At 40.5% G+C, this 27912-nt stretch overlaps 1 protein-coding gene across 3 annotated transcripts in view; it reads left to right on the top strand.

Moving 5' to 3' along the window:
* C17H2orf92 (chromosome 17 C2orf92 homolog) overlaps positions 1-27912 on the top strand; it is a 432030-nt gene that overhangs the window by 24702 nt on the left and 379416 nt on the right. Inside the window, exons 6-7 of one of the 3 annotated variants that reach the window (XM_077133807.1) lie at positions 5928-5992; positions 27033-27116. In XM_077133807.1, the coding sequence (XP_076989922.1) occupies positions 5928-5992; positions 27033-27116 (149 nt within the window). Of the gene's footprint in view, positions 1-5927; positions 5993-7198; positions 7602-15968; positions 16422-27032; positions 27117-27912 lie in introns of those variants that run through there. The other 2 variants (XM_077133808.1, XM_077133809.1) reach the window with 2 other exon arrangements.

The raw sequence follows: 27912 nt of genomic DNA on the forward strand, positions 1-27912 counted from the left end.
ATAGTGAGTGACCTATGTGAGGATTTAACCAAACATGGAAGCAATCAGCTAGTTCAGGACAAGCCAGGATTGGAGATGTAATTATCCAGGAGGGATTTCTGGAAAATCCTATTGTCTGATGATTATGATCCCTGCACACTACATAGAAAACCAAGAGGATTGTGTTGTGGGATCTGTTTAAACACTGCCAGTCTGGACTAAAAGGGACAGAAAAGGGAAAAATTGAAGGAAGAATAAAAACTTCAAAAGCAGAACTTGGAGGCTAAGGTCTGAAGCTAAGAAACTTTGGGCCAGGAGAGTGGACCCACCCATGCACTTAGAGAAGGAGAGTTTGACCTGAAGTCAGAGAACAGGAGTTTCAGTGCCCCAGGTCTTGGAGAGGGTGGAGCATATTCCTTGGGGATTGGGGATAGCTTTGCTGCCATCATGTTGTTCTAAGGGGGTTGAGCGTGTACCCTGGAGATAGCAAAGAGCCCAAGTGTTGCCCAGATGTTTGAGAGTATAGAACCAAGGAAAAAGGGGTCTCCCCAGTATGCCCCAAGGTTGCATGTAGAGAGAACAGCCCTGTTGCTTAAGTCCTTGGAAAGGGTGGGGCTGCCACTTTCTAAAACCCAAGGATTTTGAAATCTAATAGAGTTTGCCCCACAGGTTTTTGGAACTGTTTGGGTCCAGTGACCCCTGTGTTCTTTCCAGTTACTCCCTGTGGAACTGGGAACACGTAACCCTCCTTTGTATGTTTACAGCAGATAACTTGCTCTGAGTTTTATAAGTTCACAGCTGGAGGAGAATTTTGCCTTAGGACAAGGCCACGCCTGTAGCTGAGTTTGATGAGATTTTGTACTGTTTCTGACTTTGTATTGTATCTGTATTGTTAACAAAATGTTTTAAGGTCTTTCTGATGTTATAAGAGAATGAATGTATTTTGTATATGGAAAGAACATGTCTTTTTGGCATCCAGAGTGTGGAATGTGGTAGTTAGAAACTGTTGTGTACCCCAGAAAAGCCAAGGTCTTTAATCCTCACTCAGTGTTGCTGGGTAGGATCTTTTTGATTAAGTTGTTTCCATGGAAATGTGACCCACCCAATTGTGGATGGGACCTTTTGATTAGATGGTTTCCATGGAGATTGTCTCTACCCATTCAAGGGGTTGCTTACTGGGGTTGCTTACTGGCGTCCTGTAAGAGAGAACCATTTTGAAAAAAGCTTCAGAGCCCACACAGCCAGAGATCTTTGGAGATGAAGAAGGAAAATATCCAGGGGAGCCTCATGAAGCAAGAAGTTGGGAGAGAAAGCTAGCAGATGTCACTATGTGCCTTCCCAGCTGACAAGTGTTCCAGATGACATCAGCCTTTCTTGAGTAAAGGTAACCTCTTGTTGGTGCCTAAATTTGGATGTTTTCATGGCTGTAGACCTGTAAACTTGCAACTTAATAAATTCCCTTTTCAAAAAAGCCATTCCATTTCTGATATATTGCATTCCAGCAGCTTAACAAACTAAAATAATGGGGTAAACATTTCATTCTTTGCTTTTAATTGCCAATTATTGGGAATTGGTACCCATCTTTTTCATTTTATTTTAATTTTTTATTGTGGAGAATAACATACATACAAAAAAGCAATAAATTTCAAAGCACACTGCAACAATTAATTATAGAATAGATTTCAGAGTTTGGTATGGGTTGTAGTTCCACAGTTTTAGTTTTTTCCTTTTAGCTGCTCCAAGACACTGGAGACTAAAAGAAATATCAATAGAATGATTTAGCAGTCATATTCATTTGTTAAATCCCATCTTTGTTATAATTATACTTTCTCTTTTGATCTTTCTCCCAATCTTTAGGGGTATTTGGGTTCTGCCCATTCTAACTTTTTCATGTTGGAAAGGGCTGTCGATAATATGGGATAGGGGGATGGAACTTGGTGATGTTTTGGAAAGGCTGGTCTCTTTGGGTTTCTGGGCTTATGTGGCCTAGGAAACAATCTGGAAGTTGTAGGTTTCTGAAAAGTAATCATAGTGCATGGAGCTTTTGTAGAATCTCAGATAAAGCCCTAAGTGTTCTTTAGGATTGACAGAAATGGTTTGGGTTGGGGTTTGGCCAGCCATGATAAATAGCAGTATCTAGCTGAAGCCTGCAAAAGAGTAGCCTCCAGAGTAGCCTCTCAACTCTATTTTGAACTTTCTGGGCCACTGATACCTTATTTGCTACAAATCTTTTCCACATTTTGGTCAGGAAGGCATTGTTGATCCCAGGATGCCAAGACCATGCTCAGCCCTGGGAGTCATGACATGTTGCCAGGACAACTTTTAACCCTGGATGTCATGTCCCATGTAGGGGGAGGGTAATGATTCCACTTGCAGAGTTGGGCTTAGAGAGAGGCCACATCTGAGCAACAAAAGAGGCCCTCTGGAAGTAGCTTTTAAGCATAACTATAGGTAGGCTTAGCTTCTCTGCTACATAAATAAGCTATACAGGGTGCCCTAATTCTAATAACTAATAGTTATTGGAATACTTTTAATTAGAATAAGTAAATTAGGTCTAGTAATTGGGTACAGACGCTGCGTTGAGGTGGTCCCATCCAATGCTGGCCCAGCCTTCCTGTGGGGTTCCTGGGTCCTTTTGCCTGAGGGTGCAGCCCCCAGGGCATGTGCCAATTCTCCCTCCAGAAAGTGAGAGACAGCCTAGCCCAAAGCCTTGGCCAACCAGGGCTGGAATTTCTTCCAAATTGATAAGATTAGCTCTCATTCGATATTCTCTTTGCTCTGTTGCCTGTCTCCCAAGTGCCATGCTACTGCCAGGAGGCTCGGTGGTCAACAGAGCAGATGATAAATATTTTATATAGCCCATAAGAGGTATTATGGGTGCTGGGTTGTAGTAGACTGTTCTTGGTTTGTTTTTTGGCATGGACATGCTCCAGGAATCAAAACTGGGGCTCTGGCATGGCAGGCGAGAATTCTGCCACTGAGCCACCATTGAAATAGATTTTAAAATCTGGAGAGAAGGGGTATTAGTTTCCAAAAGTATTTTTCATTATTTAAAAATTAAATTGAAATTGATAATTGAAAATAGATGGTAATTAATATTTTAAAACTTTAACATGTGTGAGACTAAAACAAAAGTTTATTTGGTACAAAATTTTTATTTTGACTAGTGCATTTCCTAATATAACTTATGTGGACAAAAAAAAATTATCAGTGTTAAAGATAAAATTGAAAATCAATTAAGTTCTAAATAATTTTTAGAATTGTTCTGACTCATGGCAAAACAGTTAAAATAATACATAATTTTATAAAAAAAAAGATAACAAAACTCAACTATCATAACCCCCCTTAAAGTCCCTTATTTGTGTGGTCAGCCTCATTCCATGCATCACTTTATGCTGATGTTTTAGAGAGAATACTAAATACTGGGGCGTGAATCAGGTAAATGTGCTTTATAGTAGACCTCTTTTATATTGTACAGCCTTTCTTTATAAAAAAGGTTATTGACCTTCCTGTTAAATGGTGAAATGAATACCTTTCCCTCAAGAGGGAAGGCCTGGGGGCTTGGCAGCTCACCCAGCTGAGAAGGGGGCACACAGTGCCATGGTCTCTGGCTTCCATCTGTGAATTCTCGTACCCAATGGGGGAAGTTGTGGCCACCAGAAGGTCCCCATGGCACTGAGTCCATGATGGGGCCAGCCAGTAGAAATGTCCTGGATTGGATGTGTGGACTCCTGCTTCTCACCTGTCCTTGCCCCTCTTTTGTTCACCCTCCAGGATCCACAACTTCTAAATTAGCTTGTTCTGCATGCTAGTCCTGTGCTGCTGTACTTTCTGGGCTTGGGTGTCCCGACCTGGATGCGTCGGGCTGTGCTGTCCGTGGGTCTGAGAGATGGCAGAGGGTGTGCTCTTGTGTGCTGGCTTCTTTTAACAACTTCACTTATTTGTCTAGAGGAGTCTGGAGGTGTGGACCAGCACGTGAACCAAAAGAAGCTCCGCTTTCGTCCTTTACCTTCTTCCACTTGGTGCACTGCCCCATCTCCCTGTAGGTCTCCCTCTGTGCTCAGCAGGTCAAGGTTTTCAAAGGTCAAAGTGATGACGCTATAAAACCACCCTGTCATGGGCACTGTCTGGCTGCAAACCTTCAGAGGACCCCTCTGCCTTTTGGATCAAGAGGAGGTTCCCAACATGTTCCCCAAGTAGGACTGTCAGATATAGCAAATAAAAATATGGACTGCCCAGTTAAATTTGAATTGCATATAAACAACAGATTTCTTAGTGTCAGTATGTCATGTAATACTGGGGACAGGTTTACCCACAGGTCCTGTGGGAGTTGCCCTTGCCCACCCCTCTTCCCGCCCCTCTGTACCCCTCACACTTGACCCACCTTGGGATCACCCACCACAGTGCCCCAGGCTGTTTAACCTGCAAGAAGGAGCCATCTGAATTAACAAGTGTGCTTCCTTCTGAAGGGAGCTCAGTCAGCACACCTGGGAGAAGCCTTCTGCCTGATCTATGGTTAGAGGTGTTCTCCCTCTGTATGAGTTGTTTGCAGCTCATATAAAATTATACTTTAAAATTTTATTTTGTGGTTTTTTAATGCATCCCCACCCAAAGCATGAACCTTATATAGACAGGGCAAGTGGCACCCACTAGGCCTGAGTGCCTGGTTCATGGCCCAGATCTGCCACCCCTGAGATGCATGATCTTGGGCAGACCATTATGCCCTCTTGGAATCAATCTCCTCATCTGAGAAATGGGGCTGGCTGTGGACCTTACCAGGGTGATTGTGGGAATGGCCAGCATCACTCTCCTGAGGCTTTGGAAACATGGCCCTCAAGCCTGCCACACCTGGCCGCTGGTGGCTGAGTTACTATCTCTGAACATCCTTCCTGTCTGCCATTATCTGGCTGTGCAGCCTTGTGGTCCTCACGGAGGCTGGAAGCTGTCTAGTCAGGACTGCCTTTTTCCATCTACAAAAAGAGTTAAATTAATGGACGCCAGTTTCTCAGTATTATTTTCACTGCTAGTGATTTTTTTCCTTAAGGATGGGTTTCTCTTCCAGAATGTAGGGGAAGGTGGCACCAGTGGCATCTCTTTTCTCCTAAACCAGTTAATATGTCTGTCTGCAGGCACTTAAACCAAACACCCCACTCCCAGGCTCCTACCCCTGTAATGCATGTAGGGAGCATGAGCTGGATGGCTCCAAGGTCTGGTACACCCTAAGCCTGTGCTCTGTGTTTCGGCTGTAGCCCGAGTGTTGGGGAAACAGGGTCTTCCCCCTGGCCTGCGTCAGAGCGCTACAAGCAGTGGGCTCCTCTCTCCAGGTCATTCCTTGGCTCTCCTTGAAGAGCAGCTGCCGCGGGCTCCGGTCAGACTCGGCTGAAGCAGGCCACAGTTCTGCCCCATCCAGGTCACAGGATGGCACAGGACACTGAGCCTGTCTGGGCCTCAGTTTCCCCACAGGCATCTAGGGTAAACAGCAGGACTGGCCTCATTAGCTTGAAGAAGATGGTGCTTCTAAGGGGCCAGGACAGGGTTCAGTGGATGTGGCATTCACTGGACAGAAGGCTGGCCGACATCCCCAGTGCCACCCTCAGTGATGTCCGCTCCGTTGCCAACCCCAAGGGTGTTTAGCAGTTTGCTGAAATCTGCCCCGTTCCCAGCTCTCTGTTCTGGGCCTTACCCTCTCACTTCAGAGTCTAGGACAAACTACATTGTGTGGTTAAATCAGCCTGCAGCCTCTTTTTGTACGGCTCCTCCAGTGAGATCAGGATGATTTTTACATTTTAGCAGGGTTTGTAAAAACAGCATCAATAGCAAAGAAGAATATGCCACAGAGACCTAATGTGACACTCAAAGCCCAAAATATTTGCTACGATCTGGCCTTTTACAGAAAATGCCTTTCCTGGGTGATTGTATAAAAAGAGAAGCTTTTCCTTTATGCCCAGATACCAAACAAATCTGCCTGGAAATCAAAGAAGCCAGGGAGAGAACTTCTGCTGGTCATTTAAAGGTAATTTGTTAATGACATATGCATGTCCTATGTTGCAAAGCAGCCCTAGTCTTTTCCTGTGGTGAGGGGAGAGAGGTGGGGAGGGAGGGGTATGCAGTGGGGGGAGGTTTGTGGCAATGGAATTCATGGAATTCAACGGTTGTAAGTGTTAGTTAGGGTGACTTTGTTGCCACTCTTTTTACTGGCGATAAAATGTAGACCATGCTGGGGCAGCATGTGTGTGTGTGTGTGTGGGGGGGCAGTTGACCAAATTTTGGGAGGTGTGTGTAAATAGAATGGAGATTGGAGTGGATTTATTTATGAATTGGATGTTGAGTTAGAGAACGAGATGAGTCTGGGATGGAACTTTGGATTTTGGCCTGACCTGATGGAAGGATGAGTTTGCTACTGAGGAGAGGAAGATGGGGGGAAATCACAGGAACACATCCTGAGGTTAAAGCTAGCCAATTTCCCATGACTTTGGGTCCATCGGCCCTCTATGCCAGGGGAAGTGCCCTGTGAAAGGCTCTCTGCTCTCTCCATCTCACTTCTCCCCGTTCACTTCCCACAGCTCTTCCCGGGGTCTTGTTCTGATGTTCAGGGACAATTCGTTCTTTCTCACATCTGGATTTCCAGCATTTCCGCATGTAGAGAGTGTTCTCTCTCTGGCGGTGGTTTAGATTTTCTTAGGCCTGCCGTCTTTCCTCCCTGCAGAGGCTAGCGTCAGAAGTGATTGAGATGGGCTGCAGTTACTGTTCTTTTTCCTATTTACTGGTAATTTGAAGGTGGGCATTTTCTGGTTTCTGGTTATACAGAGGGTATGGATTTTATGGTGTTTTTTGGGGGGGGGGATATTTTAGAGAAATGAGATTTATATTGCTGCCATTATCTGAGCTACCCAGAATTCTGCCATGTATTTGTGTAACTTTTTGCCCCCAAAATACCCCCTCCATGCCAGACACTGCATACAGTGAGTGAACATGAGGGCTAACATGCAGGAATGGGTGCATAATTTACGAGGCCAGTGCAAAATGAAAATGCAGGAAAAAAATAGGTAGTTAATGGCATTAAAATATAAATATTTTTCTTTAAAAAATAGTTTAATACTTAAAAAAATTAAAGAGGAAATAGTGATATGTGAGTTTATTTGCATAAACATAAATTTGTTTATATTTTTTGTGCTATAATTTCATATAATAAATAGCAATACTTTATTCATGTGATAGCCTGATTGATCATAAGATTTTTCTGGCTACTCTACCAACTTCCGGTCACTTGCCACCTAGAGTCCCAATTCATATTCTTCTTTGGTCAGAATTCAGGGCATCACTTGAAGCAGAGGAGGTGAACCAATGCAGAGTGTCTCTCACCTCAGGGCCACCAGCATTCTGCCCCCGTCCCTGTCTACAGACACCAGGACCTTTACCCCTTTGTACTTTTCAAGCCCACAACTCATTTCCTAGTGTGACTTCACAGACCCTAGGGATTCCGCAAGGAACTTCAGGAGATTGGGTTCCTCCTGATGGTGTATAGAGAGTGGCAAAGATGAGAGGAGCGGCAGTCCTTTTCTTTGTTCTCTTCCTGGACTGTGGGCAAAGTGCAAATCTGCAGCCTCGCCACGTGACCAAAGGTACTGTCCTGAGTGTTTTTGTGGCAGATAGAGAAATTGAGATTCACCGCCATACTAAATCAGGCAGAGCCTGGTGTTCTCTTGTAGGTTTCTCCCCACCCCTACCGTCTTTGGCTCCCCGAATTTACCATTAGGAATTTATTGCTTGGGAGAAGGTAGTGACAAATTTTTTTTCTTAGCATTCTAAAATTCCAGAGCTGATGGGAGGGTAGTGTACATGTACGTTTTAATTTTGCCTTATGTAAGTTTACACGCACATGCAAAAGTAGAAAGATGATATAATGAACCTTCATGCACAAATCTTGCTCATCCTATCTGTCCTCACCAACATATATTTTTAAAGTAACGGCTTTGTTGAGATATAGCTCACATACCATAAAAATCACACTTTTAATGTGTATAATTCAGTGGTTTTTAGTGTATTCACCGAGTTGTGAAACATCACTTTCTAAATTGTAGAACATTTTCATGACCCCCCAAAAAAATTCATATCCATTTGCAGTCACTTCTCTTTTCCCACACCAAACAACCCCTGATCTACTGCTTGTCTCCAGAGATTTGCCTAGTCTGGGCATTTCAAAGAAGTGGAAATGTACTATATATGGTCTTTTGTGATTGACTTCTTTCACTTGGCATGTATATTTTTAGGGTTCATCTATGTTGTAGTATTCATCAGTATTTCATTCACCTTATTGCTACAAAATATTTCATTATATAGACATGCAACAATTTGTTTATCCATTTATCAATTGATGGACATTTTGGTTGTTTTCACCTTTCAACCACTGCGAATAATGCTGTCATGAATGTTGGTGTACAAGCGTCTGAGTCCCTGTTTTTAATTGTCTTGGATATATACATAGGAGTGGAATTGCTGGGTCATGAGATGATTCTGTGTTTAACTTTTGAGGAGGAACCAAGCTGTTTTCTATAGCAGCTGTACCAGTTTGCATTTCCACCAGCATCACAGCATGGTTCCTATTTCTCCACTCTTCATCAACATTTTTTTGATAATAGCCATCTAAGTGAGTGTGAGGTGGTGTCTCATTGTGGTTTTGATTTGCATTTTCCTAATGGCTAACGACAATGAGCACTTTTTCATGTGTTTATTGGCCATTTGTTTGTAATCTTTGGAGAAATGCCTATTCAAGTCCTTTGCCCATTTTTTTACTTTATTTTTTCAAATATGGTAACATATATATATATATATCATAAAATGTACCATTTTAACCATTTTAACTGTACAATTCAATGGCATTAGTTTATAATGTCATGCTACCATCACCGTCATCCATTACCAAAACTGTTTTAATCATCCAAAACATAAACTCTGTACCCATTAATTAATAACTCCCCATTGCCCCTTTCCCCAGCCCCGGTAACCTCTAATCTTCTTTTTTGTCTTTTGAAAACACCTATTCTAGACATTTCATATAAGTAGACTCAGACAATATTTGTCCTTTGTGTCTGATTTATTTTGCTTAGCATAATGTTTTGAAAGTTCATCCATGCTGTAGCGTATATCTGAACTTCATTCATTTGTGTGGCCGAGTAATATTCCATTGTATGGCTACACCACAGTTCTTTTTTGTACATTCATCTGTCAATGGACACTTGGGTTGTTTCCACCTTTTGGCTATTGTGAATAATGCCACTATGAACATCAGTGTGCAAATATCTGAGTCCCTGCTTTTGATTCTTTTGGGTATGTAACTAGAAGTGGAATTGCCAGATCATTTGGTAATTCTGTGTTTAACTTTTGAGGAAGCACCAAACTGTTCTTCCATAGCAGTGGTACCATTTTACAGTCCCATCAGCAATGCACAGGAGTTGCAAGATTTCCACATCCTCACCAACACTAATTTTCCATTTTTTAAATAATAGAAACTCTAGTGAGTGGAAAGTGATATCCAAGTGTAGTTTTGATTTGCATTTCCTGAATGGCTAATGATGTTGAGCATCTTTTCATTTGATTATGGATCATGTGTATATTTTCTGTGGAAAAATGTCTGTTCAAATCCTTTGTTCATTTTTTGAGTTGTTTGTCTTTTCACTGTTGAGTTGTAAGAGTTCTGTATGTATAGTCTGGACATTATTCATATCATATATATATGATTTGCAACTATTTTCTTAGTTGTCTTTCTGCTTTCTTTAATAATATCCTGTGATATACAAAAATTTTAAATTATGACTCAATTTTTTCTCATATTTTTTATGTTATATCTAAGAATCCATTGCTGATTGCCAGATCATCAAGATTTGCTCCTATATTCTTCTAAGAGTTTATGGTTTAATTCTTATATTTAGGTCATTGATCCATTTTAACTTAATTTTTGTATTTTATGTAATTAGGGGCTGTGCCAGTTTGAAGCTGTTATGCACCCCAGAAAAGCCATGTCCCTTTTCCTGACCCAATCTTGTGGGGGTAGTTATATTTCTTTTAGTCCTGACTTGATATTGTAGGGTGGAAACTTTGATAGGATTGGTTCCATGGAGGTGTAACTCACCCAATTGTGGGTGTGACTTTTTGATTAGGTAGAGATGTGGCTCTGTCCCTTCAAGGTGGGTCTTGAATGGTTTACAGGAGTATTTTAAAAGAGGAAATTTTTTGGAGAAAGCTCAGAGCCGACAGAGATGCAGACATTTGGAAATGCTTGGAGTGCCGACAGAGAGAGCAGATGCCTAGACATGAGCATTTGGAGATGCAGAGCCCAGCAGATGTTGCCATGTACCTTCCTGTGAGATGCTAAGCAAGCCAGAAGCCAGAATTGTGTCCTGGAATTGCTAAGTGAAGGCCCACGGATGTTTCGAGAGGAAAACACTGGCTTCAGAAGCTGGAAGCAACAGGGCTGGGAACAAGGACCAGCAAACACCAGTCATGTGCTTTCCCAGATTGGCCTTTCTTGAGTCAAGGTATCTTTATCTGGATGCCTTAGTTTGGACATTTTTATGGCCTTAGAACTGCAAATTTATAACTTTTTAAATTCCCTTTTTAAAAAGCCATTATTTTTCTGGTATATTACATTCTGTCAGCCTTAACAAATCAAAACAGGGGTTCAATTTCATTCTTTTACATGTGGAAATATAGTTTTCCCAGCACCATTTGTTGAAGAAACTGTTATTTCCCACTGAATGAACTTGACACCCTTGTTGAAAATCATTTGGTCATAAATGTGTGATTTATTTCTGGACTTTCAATTCTATTCTGTTGGCCTATATGTCTGTTCTTATACTAGTACCATACTGTCTTAATTATTGTAGATTTGTAGTACCTTTGAAATTGAGGAGTGGGAGTCATTTTCAAATGTTGTTTTTCAAATTGTTTTGTCTATTTTGAGCTTCTTGCAATTACAAATTAATTTGAGATAGTCTTTTCCAATGTCTTTGGCATTTGAATAGGGATTTGATAGAATTTATAGAATGCTTTGGGTAATATTGACATCTTAACTATATCAAGTCTTCTAATCCATGAACACAGAATGTCTTTCCCCTTATTTAGCTCCTTTTTAATTTCTTTCAGCAATGTTTTATAGTTTTCAGGGTACAAGACTTGTATTTCCTCGGTTAAATTTATTCCTAGATATTTTACTCTTTTAAGGGATGCTGTTATAAATGAAATTGTTTTCTTATTTCCTTTTCAGATTATTCATTGCTCGTGTACAGACACACCCTGATTTTTACATGTTGATTTTGTTCCCTGCAAGGTTTCTGAGTTCATTTATTAGCTCTGGTAGCTTTCTTGTGGATTTTTCTGGGTTTTTTGTTTGCTTTTTAAAAGTTTTCTTTATATAGGATCATGTCATCTACAAATAGAGATAATTTTACTTCTTCCTTTCCAATTTAGATCCATTTTTATTGCCTATTTATGTTGGCTATAATTCACAGTACACTATTGAATAGCAGTGGTGAAAGCAGGCATCCTTGTGTTATTCCTGATTGTAAGGGACAAGCTTTCAGTTTTTCACCATTGAATATGATATTAGGTGTGGTTTTTCATAATTTTCCTTTTATGATGTTGCAGTTAACATCTAGTCCTAACTTTCTGAGGGTTTGACCCATTTTGAATTAATTTTTGTAAATTGTGTTTGATAAGGGTTCTACTCATTCTTTTGTGTGTGGCTATTTAGTTGTCCCAATGCCATTTGTTGAAAATGCCATACTTTCTCCGTTGGATGCTCTTGGCATTCCTGCCACAAATTAATTAGTTGTAAATGTGAGGGTTTATATCTTGATTGTCTATTATATTCCATTGATTTATATATGTATCATTATATTATTACCATACTGCATTAATTACTTTTATTTTGGAGTAAGTTTTGAAACTGGAAAGTTTCTCCCACTTTATTTTTCTTTTTCAAAGATTGTTTGGGACAATTGATAATGATAACAATAGTTATCATGTGGATTTTATGATTAGCTTGTCACTTTCAGTATGGAAGACAGATGGAATTTTGATGACGATTGTGTAGAATCTGTAGTCAATTATTTGGGGAGGAATATTCTCACCTTAACAATACTGAGTCATTTGATCCATGAATATGAGTGTCTTTCCATTTATTTATCTCTTTAACTTCTTTCAACAATCTTTTGTAGTTTTCTGAGTTTAAACTTTGTTAGATTTATCCCTAAGTATTTTACTCTTTTTGATGCTATTGTAAATGGAATTGTTTTCTTAATTTCATTTTTGCATTGCTCAATGTAAGTGTATAGAAATATAGTTAATTTTGTATATTGATCTTGCATCTTACTGAACTTAGATATAGTAGTTTTTAGTTGATTTCTTAAGATTTTCTGTATACAAGATCATATCATCTTCAATAAATATAATTTTGCTTTTTCCTTTCTGTGATGGTTTGAAACTCTCTGAACACCAGAGAAATATGTTCTTAAACCTAATCTGTTCCTGTAAGTGTGAATCCATTGCCAGTAGAACCTTTTGAAAAGGTTACTTCAGTTAAGGTATGGTCTATCTCAGTCAGGATGGGTCTTAATCCTATTATTGGAGTCCTTTAAAAGTGAAATGAAACTTAGAAAAAGAAAGAGAAAGCCACTGAAACAGAACATCGGTGGAACCCAGAGACCAGGAGAGGCTGCCATGTGCCTTGCCATGTGACAAAATAAGGGCCAAAGAACACCAGCAGCCAGTCCCAGAATGCTACAGTCTTTCAGGAGAAAGTGCTGCCTTGATGATACCTTGATTTGGACTTTCTTTTAGTCTCAAAACATAAGCAAATAAATTGTCATTGTTTAAGCTGGACCATTGTGTGGTATGTTTGAGGAGCCCAGAAAATGAAAAAAGACTTTGGTACCAGAAGCATGAGGTGCTGTGAATGGCAAATACCAAAAATGCCTGAACGGCTTTATTAATGGATAAGGGGAAGATTCTGAAAGAATTGTGAAATGCTTGATAGAAAAGGCCTAGATTGCTCTGAAGAGCTTGTTGGTAGAAATATGGATGCTAAAGGTACTTCCAATGAGGCCTTAGGAGGAAATGATGAATGTGTTATTGGAAACTGAAAGAAAGGTGACCCTTATTTGAAAGTGGCACAGAACTTAGCAAATTTGAGTTTTATTGTCGGATGGAAGGCAGAATTTGAAATTGATGAACTTTGAATTTAGCTGAGGAGCTTTCCAGGCTAAATGTGGAAAGTGCAACCTGGTTTCTCCTTGCAGCTTATAGTAAAATGTGAGAGGAAAGGAATAAGCTGAGAACTGAACTCCTGGGCACAAAGATATCAGAAATTTATAGATGGTTTGGAAAATTGTGAGCTTCCAAAAAATGAGTTGCTGGAGAATAGTACTCCATGTGAAGGTTTAACTAAACATGGAACCAGTCAGCCATTTCAGTACAAATCAGGATTGGAGGTGAAATTATCAAGGAAGCATCTGTGAAAGTCCTACTGTCTGATTGTTTGGATCTCTGTGAACTACACGCAAAACTGAAAAATTTTTGCAAGATTTTTATTAGCATCCCCACTTCCAGCCTAGACTAAAAGGGACAGAGAAGGAAGAATGGCTTTAAGGACAGGACCATGGAAGCTGAGGTCTTAACTTATGATCTCTCATCAGGCCAGGAGAGTAGACCCACCTATGTGTGTGGAAAGGGTAAGTCTGCTGTGGTGCTTGGAGAGGGTGGACCTTCCGCCTCATTGTTCAGGAAGAGTACTGTCACCCTAGTATTCTCAGAGTGTGGAGCCTTCAACCCAGTGCTCAGGGAGACCATGGTTATTGTGAAGGGGTGAGGATAGTCCCTCCCTGATGCCCAAAGAAACAATATCCATCTGTAGATGACTCTCAGACCTTGCAATCTAATGGAGTTTGCTCTTCTGGGTTTCAGAATTGTTTGGGATTCATGACCCCTATTTTCCCTATTGGAATGGGAATATTTATCCTATGCCTATACCGCCATTATATATTGGAAGCTGATAACTTCTCTAATTTTCACAGGTCCACAGACAGAGGGGAATTGTGCCCCAGGAAAGACTACTCCTGTAATAGATTTTTTTCTTTGGCTGGGTACAGTGTACTTCATTGACAGTACATGACAAGGTAGGGCTCTCTGAGCCCCTCCCCTTCTTCAGGGAGTCTGGGATGAAAACTTCAGAGGTTGAGCGATTCTCAGTGTTGGGGGATTGAGTTGGGTATAGTAATCCCCCTCAGTGACTGCTTCTCTTTTCTGCTCATGCTATTGCTGGAGTTGGTGGTCCAGGGGCTCTTACTCTTTGGAGGCCATGTGGACCATAAGGTCTACCACCCTATTGCTTAGCCAAATTCATTGTCATACCAGGAAATGAGATTGACAAGGTCATCATTGAGTGCAGTGCCAGCCCCAGCATCAAAAGTAGAAGAGACGGTGTCACTTTTAAAGTCACACAGACAACCTAGTTCTCAGTGTAGCCCAGGATGCCCTGTATGGGGCCTCTGATGCCTACTTTGCCACCTTCTTAATGTCATCATATTTGGCTGCTTTCTCCAGATGGCAGGTTAGATCCATGATGGATACATTGGGGGTGGGGACATGGAAGGCCATGCCAGTGAGTTTCCCATTAAGCTCTGGGAGACCTTGCATCTATTGGCCTTGGCAGTGCTGGTAGATGCAGGGATGATGTTCTGGGCAGCCCTATGGCCATCACACCACATTTTCTTGGAGGAGACGTACAAAGTCTTTTGGGTGGCAGTGATGGCATGGATGGTAGTAATGAGTCTCTTCACGATGACAAAGTCATCATTGGATGACCTTAGCCAGGGGGGCCAGGCAGTTGATGATGCAGGAAGCATTGCTGACAATCTTGAGAGAGTTGTCATATTTCTCATGGTTCATGCCCATCACAAACATGGAGGCATCTGCTGAAGAGGCAGAGATGATGACTCTTTTGGCACCATCCTTCAGGTGAGCCCCAACCTTCTCCAGGGTTGTGAAGACAGCAGTGGACTCCACACTTATTCACCACCAGCATCACCCCATTTGATGTTGGTGGGATCTTGCTCCTGGAATATAGTAATAGGATTCCAAATAATGACAGACTTCCTGTACTCAGCCTTGATATTGCCTTTGAACTTGCTATGGGTGGAATCATATTAGAACATGTAGACCATATACTTGAGGTCAATGAAGGAGTCATTGATAGAAACAACCTGCATTTTGTTGAAGTTTATAGCAGTCCTGGGTGACCAGGTACCCAGTATGGCCAAAGCTGTTCATTTTGACTTTCCCCATCATGTGTTAGGGATGTGGCTGGCACTGCATGTAAAGATCAAGCAGGGAGGAGCAGAGAGCCTATAACTGATTTTGATGAGACTTTATACTTAGCATTGTTATTGGAATTATATAAGGTTTTTGGGATGTTACATTTGGAAAGAGTATGTCTTTTGGGCATCCAGAGGGTAGACTGGTGGTTCAAAGCTGTATGTACCTCAGAAAAACATATTCTTAAACCTAATCCATTCCTGTGGTTCTGAGCCTATTGTGGGTAGGATTTTATAATGAGGTTACTTCAGTTAAGGTGTGGCCCACCTCCATCAGGTTTCCTGTAAAAGCGGAATGAAACTCAGAGAGAGGGAGAAAGCCATGGAAACAAGAAGCAGAACATCAGTGGAACCCAGAAGAGAAGGGAGAGACCAGGAGAGGCTGCCGTGTGCTTTACCATGTGACAAACAGGACCAAGAATCACCAGCAGCCAGCCTTAAAATGCTACAGTCTTTGGGGAGAAAGCATCACCTTGATACCTTGATTTGGACTTTCTTTTAACCTCTAAACCATAAACAAATAAATTCCCATTGTTAAGTTGGACCATTGCATGGTATTGCTTGGGCAGACCAGGAAACAAAAACACTTTCCCATCTGGATTCCTTTTAATTATTTTTCTTGCCTAATTGCCCTGGCTAGAATCTTCAGTACAATGTTGAACAGAAGTGGTGCCAGTGGAAATCCTTAATTGTTGTTTTAACCTACAATTGTTCTGTGTCAGTTTCTATTAATATCATTTATTTGTTGAATTTAGGTATCATAGCATACTAAGGTGTTGGTATAAAATTCCTGAGTGTGAATTTTACTTATAGAAAGATTGATCAGGTTGCTGTGGACTAGCAAGACAGTGGCTACAGAAAAGAAAAGGGGAAGGGGTATCCATGACTCTTTCCACTTTTCTCCTCTTCATGGAGCTGGATGTTTAGTCCTACCTTCTATCTCCCCTTCATCTAACTTCTTCCATCTTCAGGCTTATCTCTTCTCCTGTGTCTAGGGGACAAGAAGGGGAATCAAAGAATAAAACTCAGGAAATGCTGGCTGACTTCAGTCTTCTCCTGATACCAGTTCCTAAGGTAAGGCAACCACAGCTGGCTGTGGTTCTTTGCCTAGTGGTGTGAACCATTGACTTTAATCACAGGGCATGACAGTACTAAGAAACACCCTAGGAGATCTCTTGTATTCCAGAAGAACTCTTCTTTACCTCTGTTGTATAGTTGCAATCCTATTTCCCCTTGATAGTCAGGATCAATCACCCCAGCCAAATAAAGCAGTCCCCTTCTTTGCCTGTTGATTCAGGGGTAAGAGTCCAAAGTGGCCAGGTGGCAATCTTAGCTTCCAGTTCAGTGGAATCATTGTGTGTCTCCTGGTGAAAGTGCTCCTTCTGGAACTGAGACCTGTAGACCAGCAGAGCTCAAGGCTGCAGGGACAGGAAGCAAAAATTTTTCTAGTGGATCACTAGGGATAATGGTGAATGATGCTACTTGCATCTTTACCCCTTAATTCCTGGACCCATGAATCCTGGTTATGGCAGAAAGAGCACCATAGAGTGGACGCTGATTCAGAGCATATGCAGCCTCCTGGAAACCATTGCCTCAGTACTGTAAGGAATTGTCACCTAGTTGACACCATAATTGGGTATTCAAAAGGCCATTCGACCATTCTATCAACCCAGCTGCTTCAAGATGATGGGGAACATGGTAAGACTAGAGAATCCATGAGCATGTGCCCACTCCTGCACTTTATTTGCTGTGAATTGGGTTCTTTGATCAGAAGCAATGTTTTATGGAATACCATAGTGGTAGATAAGGCATTCTACAAGTCCATGTATGGTAGTTTTAGCAGAAGCATTGCATACAGGGGAGGCAAATCCATATCAAGAATATGTGTCTATTCCAATTAGAACAAATCACTGTCTTTTTCATGGTAGTAGTGGTCCAATGTAATCAACCTGCCATCATGTAGCAGGCAGATCACCTCAAGGAATGATGATATTTTGCTTATCTCTATTGCCAGTTCATGCCATCTTGATTATTGGAAATAGAGTCATTAGTGCCTTTGAATCTAATCAGAGTAGAAAACCAATTGTAAAAGCTCATTTAAAAAATTTTTATTTATATTATTTATTTTTTCATCACATAGTTGTATATTCATCATCATGATCATTTCTTAGAACATTTGCATCAATTCAGAAAAAGAAATAAAAAGACAACAGACAAAAATTCATACATACCATACCTCTTACCCATCCCTTTCATGAAAGAGATCACTAGCATTTCATGAAATGATCACTAGCATTTCAATCTACTAAATTTATTTTAACATTTGTTCCCCCTATTTATTTTTATTCTGTATGTTTTACTCATCTGTCGATAAGGTAGATAAACGGAGCATCAAACAAGGTTTTCACAGTCATACAGTCACACTGTGAAAGCTATATCATCATACAATTATCTTCAAGAAACATGGCTACTGGAACACAGCTCTACATTTTCAGGCAGTTCCCTCCAGCCTCTCCATTACATCTTAACTAATAAGGTGATATCTATTTAATGCATAAGAATAACCTCCAGGATAACTTCTTGAGTCTGTTTGGAATCTCTCAGTCATTGACACTTTATTTTGTCTCATTTTGCTCTTCCCCCTTTTGGTCGAGAAGATTTTCTAAATCCCTTGATGATGAGTCCCAGCTCATTCTAGGATTTCTGTTCCACATTGCAAGGAAGGTCCACACCCCTGGGAGTCATGACCCACATAGACGGGGGAGGGCAGTGAGCTTGCTTGTTGTGTTAGCTGGGAGAGAGAGGCCACATCTGAGCAATGAAAGAGGGGGTGACTCATAGGCCTAATTTTAAGTAGGCATAACCTATCCTTTGTGGGGTTAAGTTTCATATGAACAAACCCCAAGATTGGTGGCTCAGCCTATTTCTTTGGTTGTCCCAACTGCTTGTGAGAAGATCAAGAATTCTCCACTTGGGGAAGTTGAATTTTTCCCCTTTCTCACCATTCCCCCAAGGGGACTTTGCAAATACTTTTTTATTCACTGTTCAAATCACTCTGGGATTTATCGGGGCATCACTCTGGACAAACCTACAAAATCTTATGCCCTACTCAAGGTTCCATGTACTTATGGTGTTCAATTAAACTCTCCACATAAGTTATATTAGGAATTTCACTAGTCAAAATACAAATTTTGTACCAAATAAACATTTTTTGCTTTAGTCTTACGCATAAGTTAAAATTTAAAAATATTAATTACCATCTATTTTCAACACCCTACAGTATTGACATTCCTTTCTTCTTCTTCATGCAAAAACATTTTAAAATGTGTACATTTAGTCACTATCATTATATGCTCTAGGCATTCCTAGATTTTACCATCTCACTCTTTATTGTCTATCTTTCTTTCTGATTTCATTTGTGTCCCCCCCTTCCTCCCTCTATCATTCTCACATTCAGTGTTCCGACATTATTGTATTACAGTTAGGTAGTATTGTGCTATCCGTTTCTGAATTTTTACAATCAGTCCGGTTGCATGATTTGTATCCCTTCAGCTCCAATTACCCAGTATCTTACCCTGTTTCTATCTCCTGCTGGTCTCTGTTACCAACTGAAATTCTCCAAGTTCATTTATTAATGTCAGTTCATGTCAGTGAGACCATACAGTATTTGTCGTTTTGTTTCTGGCTAATCTCACTCAGCATAATGTCCTTAAGGTCCATCCATGTTGTTACATACTTCATAACTTTATTCTGTCTTATAGCTGCATAATATTCCATTGTATGTAAATGCCTCAGCTTGTTTAGCCACTCGACTGTTGATGGACATTTGGGCTGTTTCCGTCTCTTTGCAATTGTAAATAGTGCTGGTATAAACATTGGTGTGCAAATGTCCGTTTGTGTCTTTGACCTCATGTCCTCTGAGTAGATTCCTAGCAATGATATTGCCGGTTCATATGGCAATTCTATACTTAGCTTCCTGAGGAACCGCCAAACTGCCTTCCATAGTGGTTGTACCATTTGACATTCCCACCAATAGTGGATAAGTGTGCCTTTTCTCCACATCCTCTCCAGCAATTGTTGTTTTCTGTTTTATTGATAACGGCCATTCTAGTGGGTGTGAGATGCTATCTCATTGTGGTTTTGATTTGCATTTCCCTAATAGCCAGGGAAGTTGAGCATCTTTTCATGTGCCTTTTAGCCATTTTTGTTTCCTCTTCTGAGAAGTATCTGTTCAACTCCTTTGCCCATTTTGTAATTGGGTTGTCTGTCTTTTTGTTGTTGAGTTGAACAGTCTCTTTATATATTCTGGATACTAGACCTTTATCTGCTATATTGTTTCCAAATATTGTCTCCCATTGTATAGACTGTCTTTTTACTTTCTTGACGAAGTTCTTTGATGCACACAACTGTTTAATTTTGAGGAGTTCCCATTTCTTTCTTTCTTTCTTCAGTGCTCTTGGTTTGGGTGTAAGGTCTAGGAAACTGCCTCCTGTTATAAGTTTTGTAAGATATTTCTCTACATTGTCTTCTAACAATTTTATGGTCTTAGATCTAATGTTTAGGTCTTTGATCCATTTTGAGTTAATTTTTATATAGGGTGTGAGATATGGATCCTCTTTCATTCTTTTGCATATGGCTATCCAGTTTTCTAGGTACCATTTATTGAAGAGACTGTTCTGTCCCAGGTGAGTTGGTTTGACTGCCTTATGGATCAATTGTCCACAGATGAGAGGGTCTATATCTGAACACTACTCTATTCCATTGGTCAGGATATCTATCTTTATGCCAGTACCATGCTGTTTTGACAATTGTAGCTTTATAATATGCCTTAAAGTGAGGTAGCGTGAGACCTCCAACTTCATTTTTATTTCTTAGCATATTTTTAGGTATTTGGGGCATCCTGCCCTTCCAGATTAATTTGGTTATTGGTTTTTCTATTCCTCAAAAGTAAGTTTTTGGGATTTCAATTGGTATTGCATTGAATCTGTAAATCAATTTAGGTATAATTGATATCTTAACTATATTTAGTCTTCCAATCCATGAACACAGTATGCCCTTCCATTTATTTAGGTCTTCTGTGATTCCTTTTAAGAGTTTCTTGTAGTTTTCTTCATATAGGTTTTTTGTTTTCTTAGGTAAATTTATTTCTAAATATTTTATTCGTTTGTTTGCAATCGTAAATTTTTTTCTTGTTTTCCCCCTCAGAGTGTTCATTACTAATGTATAGAAACACTACAGATTTTTGAGTGTTGATCTTGTTACCTGCCATTTTACTGTACTCATTTATTAGCTCTAGTAGTTTTGCTGTGGATTTTTTGGGGTTTTCAACATATAGTATCATATCATCTGCAAACAGTGAGAATTTTACTTCTTCCTTTCCAATTTTGATGCCTTGTATTTCTTTTTCTTGTCAAATTGCTCTGGCTAGATCTTCCAACACATGCTGAATAACAATGGGGATAGTGGATATCCTTGTCTTGTTCCAGATCTTAGGGGGAAATTTTCAGTTATTCCCCATTGAGGATGATGTCAGCTGTGGGTTTTTCATATATTCCCTTTATCATGTTGAGGAAGTTCCCTTCTATTCATATCCTTTGAAGTGTTTTCAACAAGAAAGGATGTTGAATTTTGTCAAATGCCTTTTCTGCATGTATCAAGATTATTATGTGTTTTTTTCTGCTTTGATTTGTTGATATGGTGTATTACATTAATTAATTTTTTTATGTTGAACCATCCTTGCCTTCCTGGGATGAATCCTACTTGGTCATGGTGTATAATTCTTTTAATGTGTTCTGGATTCGATTTGCTAGAATTTCGTTGAAGATTTTTGCACCTATATTCATTATAGAGATTGGTTTGCAGTTTTCTTTTTTTTGTAATATCTTTGTCTGGCTTTGGTATGAGGATGATGTTGGCTTTGTAGAATGAGTTAGGTAGCTTTCCCTCCTCTTCAATTTCTTTGAAGAATTTGAGCAGGATTGTTCTTTTGGAATGTTTGGTAGAATTCACATGTGAAGCCATCTGGTCCTGGACTTTTTTTTGGGGGGGAACTTTTTAATGACTGATTCAATTTCTTTACTTGTGATTGGTTTGTTGAGGTCATCTATTTCTTTTCGAGTCAATGTTGGTTGTTCATGCCTTTCTAGGAAGTTGTCCTTTTCATCTCCATGTTCGAATTTATTAGCATAAAGTTATTCATAGTATCCTCTCATTATTTCCTTTATTTCTGCAGGCTCAGTGTTATGTCTCCTCTTCCATTTCTGACTTTATTTATTTGCATCCTCTCTCTTCTTTTTGTCAACCTCACTAAGGGTCCATCAATCTTACTGACTTTCTCATAGAATCAACTTCTGGTTTTGTTGATTTTCTCGATTGTTTTCATGTTCTCAATTTCATTTATTTCTGCTCCTAATCTTCATTATTTCCTTCCTTTTGCTTGCTTTGCAGTTAGTTTGCTGTTCTTTGTCTAGTTCTTAAAAGTGTACAGTTAATTCCTCGATTTTTGCTCTTTCTTCTTTTTTAATATAGGCATTTAGGGCAATAAATTTCTCTCTTAGCACTGCCTTTGCTGCATCCTGTAAAGTTTGTTATGTTGTATTTTCATTTTCATTTGCCCTGAGATATTTACTTATTTCTCTTGTAAATTCTTTCTTGACTCACTGGTTGTTTAAGAGTGTGTTATTGAGCCTCCATATATTTGTGAATTTTCTGGCACTCTGCCTATTATTGATTTCCAACTTCATTCCTTTATGATCTGAGAAAGTGTTTTGTATTATTTCAATTTTTAAAATTTATTGAGACTTGCTTTGTGACCCAGCATATGGTCTATCCTAGAGAATGATCTGTGAGCACTTGAGAAAAAGGTGTATCCTAATGTGGGGTGTGATGTTCTGTAAGTGTCTGTTAAGTCTAGCTCATTTACTGTATTATTCAAATTCTCTGATTCTTTATTGATCCTCTGTCTAGATATTTTGTCCATTGATGAGAGTGGGGAATTGAATTTTCAGTTATTTGGTAGATGTATCTATTTCTCTTTTCAGTGTTTGCCTCATGTATTTTGGAACACTCTGGCTCAGTGCATAAATATTTATGATATGTCTTCTTGTTGAATTGTTCCTTTTAACATATAGTGTTCTGCTTTGTCACTTTTAACTGTTTTACACTCAAAGTTTAATTTGTTGGATATTAATATAGCTACTCCTGCTCTTTTCTGATTATTTGCATGAAATATCTTTTCCAAACCTTTCACTTTCAATGTATGCTTATCCTTGGGTCTAAGATGTGTTTCCTGTAGACAGCATATAGATGTGTCCTTTTTTTTAATCCATTCTGCCAGTCTATGTCTTTTGATTGGGGAGTTTAATCCATTAACATTTAGTGTTATTACTGTATGGGCAGTACTTTCTTCTCCCATTTTGCCTTTTGGATTTTATATGTCATATCTAAGTTTTCTTCTTTTTATCTTTACTGATAGTCTTCATTTCTGCACACTTCTCCACACTTCTCTCTCCTGTCTTTTTGTATCTAGTGCTCCATTTAGTATTTCTTGAAGAGCCAGTTTCTTGGTCATAAATTCTCTCAGTGATTTTTTTGTCTGAAAGTGTTTTAATTTCTCTCTCATTTTTGAAGGACGATTTTGCTGGATATAGAATTCTTGGTTGGCAGTTTTTCTCTTTTAGTAATTTAAATATATCATCCCACTGTCTTCTTGCCTCCATGGTTTCTGCTGAGAAATCTACACATAGTCTTATTGGGCTTCCCTTGTATGTGATTAATTGCCTTTCTCTTGCTGCCTTCAAGATTCTCTCTTTCTCTTTGACATCTGACATTCTGATTAGTAAGTGTCTTGGAGTACATGTGTTTGGATCTATTCTGTTTGGGGCACGTTACACTTCTTGGATCTGTAAGTTTAAGTCTTTCATAAGAGTTGGGAAATTTTCAGTGATAATTTCCTCCATTAGTTTTTCTCCTCCTGTGGTAGTTAGATTCATTGGTCAACTCGGCCAGGTGAACATGCCTAGTTCTGTTGCTGTGGACATGAGCCAATGGTATGTGAACCTTATCTGTTGCTCATTACATCTGCAGTTGGCTAAGAGGCATGCCTGGTGTAATGAATTATTTTTTATTTAATTGGCTGGTGCTTAAATGAGAGAGCTCAATGTAGCACAGCCAAAGCAGCTAAGCATACCTCATCTCAGCACTCACAGCTCAGCCCAGACCTTTGGAAATGCAGAAAGGAATCACCCCGGGAAAGTTGTTGGAACCCAGAGGCCTGGAGAGAAGACAAGCAGAGATCACCCTGTGCCTTCCCACATAAGAAAGAACCTCAGTTGAAAGTTAGCTGCCTTTCCTCTGAAGAACTAACAAAATAAATCCCCTTTTATTGAAAGCCAATCCATCTCTGGTGTGTTGCATTCCGGCAGCTAGCAAACTAGAATACCTCCTTTCCCCTTCTCTTCTCCTTTTGGGACACCCACAACACATATATTCATGTGCTTCATGTTGTCATTCAATTCCCTGAGTCCCTGCTCATGTTTTTCCATATATTTGCTTTTGCTTGTCGAATTTCAGATGTTCTGTCCTCCAGTTCACTAATCCTATTTTCTGCCTCTTCAGATCTAAGGTTGTAGGTTTCCATTGTTTTTTTTTTTTTTCATCTCTTCTACTATGCCTTTATTTCCATAAGCTCTGTGATTTTTTTCAGACTTTCGATTTCTTCTTTTTGTTTGTCTCTTGCCTTCTACATCTTTCCTCAATTCATTGATTTGATTTTTGATGAGGTTTTCCATGTCTGTTTGAACATTCTGAATTAATTGTTTCAACTCCTGTATCTCATTTGAATTGTTGGTTTGTTCCTTTGACTGGGCCATATCTTCAATTTTCCTGGTGTGATTTGTTATTTTTTTGCTGACATCTAGGTATTTAATTACTTTAATCAGTTTATTCTGGAGACCGTTTTCACTTCTTTTACCTCGGATTTTCTTGCTGGATGACTTTGTTGTCTATTTATTCTTTGACCTTCAGTTCAGCCTATTCTGGACCTCTAGCTTAGGTTTTGTTTAACAGATCAGAATTTTTCAGTTCTTGTTCCTTGCCCTGCCTGTATGGTGCCCCACACCCCTTAGGAGGGTCTATTTTGGTATTACAGATCTCAGCCTGATTTTCCCAGGCCAAACTGGCCTCCTCTCAGCAGGAAAGAATCACCTGCATCAGTTTTCCCTGAGGGTGAGACCTAGCAGGTTGAAAGACTTTCCTATGAAGCATGTGGACTCTGCATTTTTCCTATCCTGCCCAGTATATGGCGCTTGTCTGTGTGCAGGTCCCATCAGCATAAGGTGATGTGGTATCTTTAACTTCAGCAGACTTTCCCTGCTGGGGGCGTGTTTGAGACAGAGGAGAGGTTGTAGGCTGGCTTTAATCATTTCACTTTTCCAGACCCTGGGGTCTGAATTCCTTGAGGGAGGGAATCCACCTGAGCTGAGCCCCATCCCTCTCCTAGGGAAGGCACAGGCTCCAGACAAACTCTCAAACAAGCTTAATTCTGCCTATGTCTGGGCAGTTGGAGCCTGAGAAGCATTGTGGCTGTATTCAAAGGCAGTCAAGCTGTAGAAACACAGCCACAAAAAAGAAAGAGAAAAATCCTTTTCAGAGCAGGACCCCTTTTCCTCGGATTTGCCAATCAAGAGGTTAAGTTGGTATGTTGCTTTGTGTACCTTCAGGTCCTATGTGCCCCTTCCTTTCCTTCGCAGCCCAGGGCCTTTCAAGTATTATGTGCTATCTAATCCAAAAAAACCTCTGTTTCTTTTTTTCTTTTTCCGTCAGTCCTACACCCTCTACGCTGGGGCAAAAATCAGTAACATCCGCTTTGAATGAGGTTCATCTGAGCTGGGAGCCTATTTTTAGTATTCAGAATTTGTGACTTAATTCCACAATTGGAGCTTAGTTTTACTCAGCCCCTGCTGCTGGTAAAGTTCCTTTCCTCTCTCCTCTGGGAAGCAGCCTGTGGGGGAGGGGTGCCAGCCATCACAGCTTGGGGAGTTCACGGTTCTGGGTAGGCTCGCAGCTGGTCCAGACTAGGGTATGCTGTGTTTCTGGTCACTGATGTGGCCCCTGCAGTTGTTCTGTACAGTCTCTGCCTATTTAGTAGCTGCTCTGGAGGATGAACTAAATCTCACACCTTGCTAAGCCACCATCTTGGTATGTAAATATGATATTTATTAAAGCGTCTCACACAACCATAGGGTTGCAAGGGTCCAAAATCTGTAGGGCAGACCACAAGCTGGCAGTTTTTATGGAGGTCCTCAATGAACTTGGCAGGAGCGGCTGGCTGTGTGAACCAGAAAGAGAGATTCTCTCTTCTGAATGCTCCTTAAAAGCCTTCAGGTGATTAGATTAAGCATCGCTTGTTGCTGAAGATGCTTCCTGTAGCCAACTGTAGATGTAACCAGCCACAAATGTAACCGACATGCTGATGATTTCAGTCTACGAAATGTCCTCATATCAACAGATAGGCCAGTGTTTGCTTAACTGGACAACTGGGCACCATCACCAGACCAAGTTGACACATGAACCTAACCGTCACAACTACTGAGACCTGATAACTTATTTCCCTATATAGTGTTTGGCTGTTGTGAGCAGAGTACTCAATGTCTATGCAAATTACTGTCAGGAAGCCATGTGGAACTCAGCTTTGTCACTGGTTTTGTATTGAACTTAGCATCCTACAGGCACTTCCTGAGTGCTCTGTTCCATTCAGGGTAGAAAGGGGCTGGGGCCCTGCCAGCCTGCTCATTGGCTGAGGGTGGAGTGGGGTGGGGTTGCCAACACCCCTGGGGCTGGAATGAAGGCCTGGCCTTGACCTTGCATCAAACATAAAGGGCCAGGACACTGAGACAACCCAACCTTCAAGAGAAGCCTGATGACGTAGCTCACACTCTCCAAGGGATGCTTTTTCTATTCATAAGGTAGATGTGTAAGTGTCCACACAAGCTATGAAATCAACCCATGATCTCATGGAAGGTTGTTGACCCATTCTACTCCCCTTTATACCTTTACTTCTCACCACAAAATCAGAAATTCCTTCTGCTTACCAAACAGGTCAAGTAGGGAGAGGCCCTTTGAGTTCTTACCAATTATAGACCCGAGTGTGAATGAGTGCAGAGTATGCAGTAACATTTTTCCCTCTTATGCAAAACAAGAAATTCCAATATGGTCAAAGTGGTACTGTGTTGGCATCATTCCTTAAGGAAGGTATAATTTTGTTTTAAAAAAACTGATGTGTGCATCTTCCTGTGCTCCCTTCAAAGTGGAACAGTGAGCCAACCATCCTTGGTACCAGCATTATGTAGTTTATAATAGATAACAGCAAGTAATGAAGAAGGTGGGACACTTTGGCTTATATATCTCATCAGAAAATTTTCTCTCCTCTCATCCTCACCATAACATCCTGTGGGTTGGCACCTTTCCAACTGGCCCAGATGAGATAAACAAGTCCATAGAACTTTCTGCCTAAGATCACATTCTCTCAAAGTTGAACTGGAACACTGCTCAGTGCCCTTCCTCCTGCCCAGGGCAGGCCCCTTGCATAATGCTGCTCTCAAAATACGATGCATAGCATTGATTCATAAAGGAATACATACAGATGCAGTGAAGGGTTAAGTCACAGCTAAGGTTTCTTTTCCATAGGTTCTCCACAACAAAAGAATTCAAAAAATACTGAATTTGCACCAAGTTCAAATAAGCAAGAAGAAAAGCTGGTGAAAATACTTGGTAAGTAGTCTCTTTATGTGAAACATTTGTGCTTTATTTGAATAGATGTGCATGGTTGTCCAAGTTTGTCCCCATGATAACCTCTTCCTCCTGCTCTGAGTGAAAGGGAAATGCTTTGCCTTGAGGTTAGCAGTTCCTCTAAGTTTCCAACTCCCCAGAAATAAACAAAATCATAGACTATAGCTGTTGGGAAGGACCTTGCTCAGAGTGGTCCATCCCAGCAGCATGAGCATTGCCTGGGAGCTCATTAAACTGCACAGTGTCAGAACCCCTCAACCAGCTGAGTCACCTCTGCCTCACCAAGGTGCCCAGGAGATTTCTGTGCGTGTTAGGGTGAGGCTCTGAGGCTCAGACACACTTTCTCCTGTGGTCTCAGCTCTAGAGAATCCTCTGGGGAGATTGCTGCAAGCAGGCATCCTAGTTCTGCCCCAGTGATCAGATTCCATGGTCTGTGGTGAGGCCTTTGCATGAGTAGTTTATAGCCTCCAGGTGATAACAGGTGGGACCCACTGATATAGTCCAGGTCCTTCATTTCACATTTGAGAAGATCTAAGACCCAGGGAAGTCCTCTTTAGCAGAGAATGGAGACTAACAGGAAAGGTCCAGATCCAAATCTGTGTGCTAAAGGAAGAGTCCAGGTTCCAATGAAATCTCTCCTTTCTGGTGCCTGTGCTGTGGGGTCAGAAGTTAAGTCTGAGGATCACCTTTGGTCTAAGAAAGGGCTGCAAGGAATTAATTGTGTGCTCTGGTGCTTCTCTCTGGGTCAGGAGCTGTTGGATGGGAGAGGCTGGGATGT

This window comes from Tamandua tetradactyla, chromosome 17, assembly GCF_023851605.1.
Source record: "Tamandua tetradactyla isolate mTamTet1 chromosome 17, mTamTet1.pri, whole genome shotgun sequence".
Taxonomy (NCBI): Eukaryota; Metazoa; Chordata; class Mammalia; order Pilosa; family Myrmecophagidae; genus Tamandua; species Tamandua tetradactyla.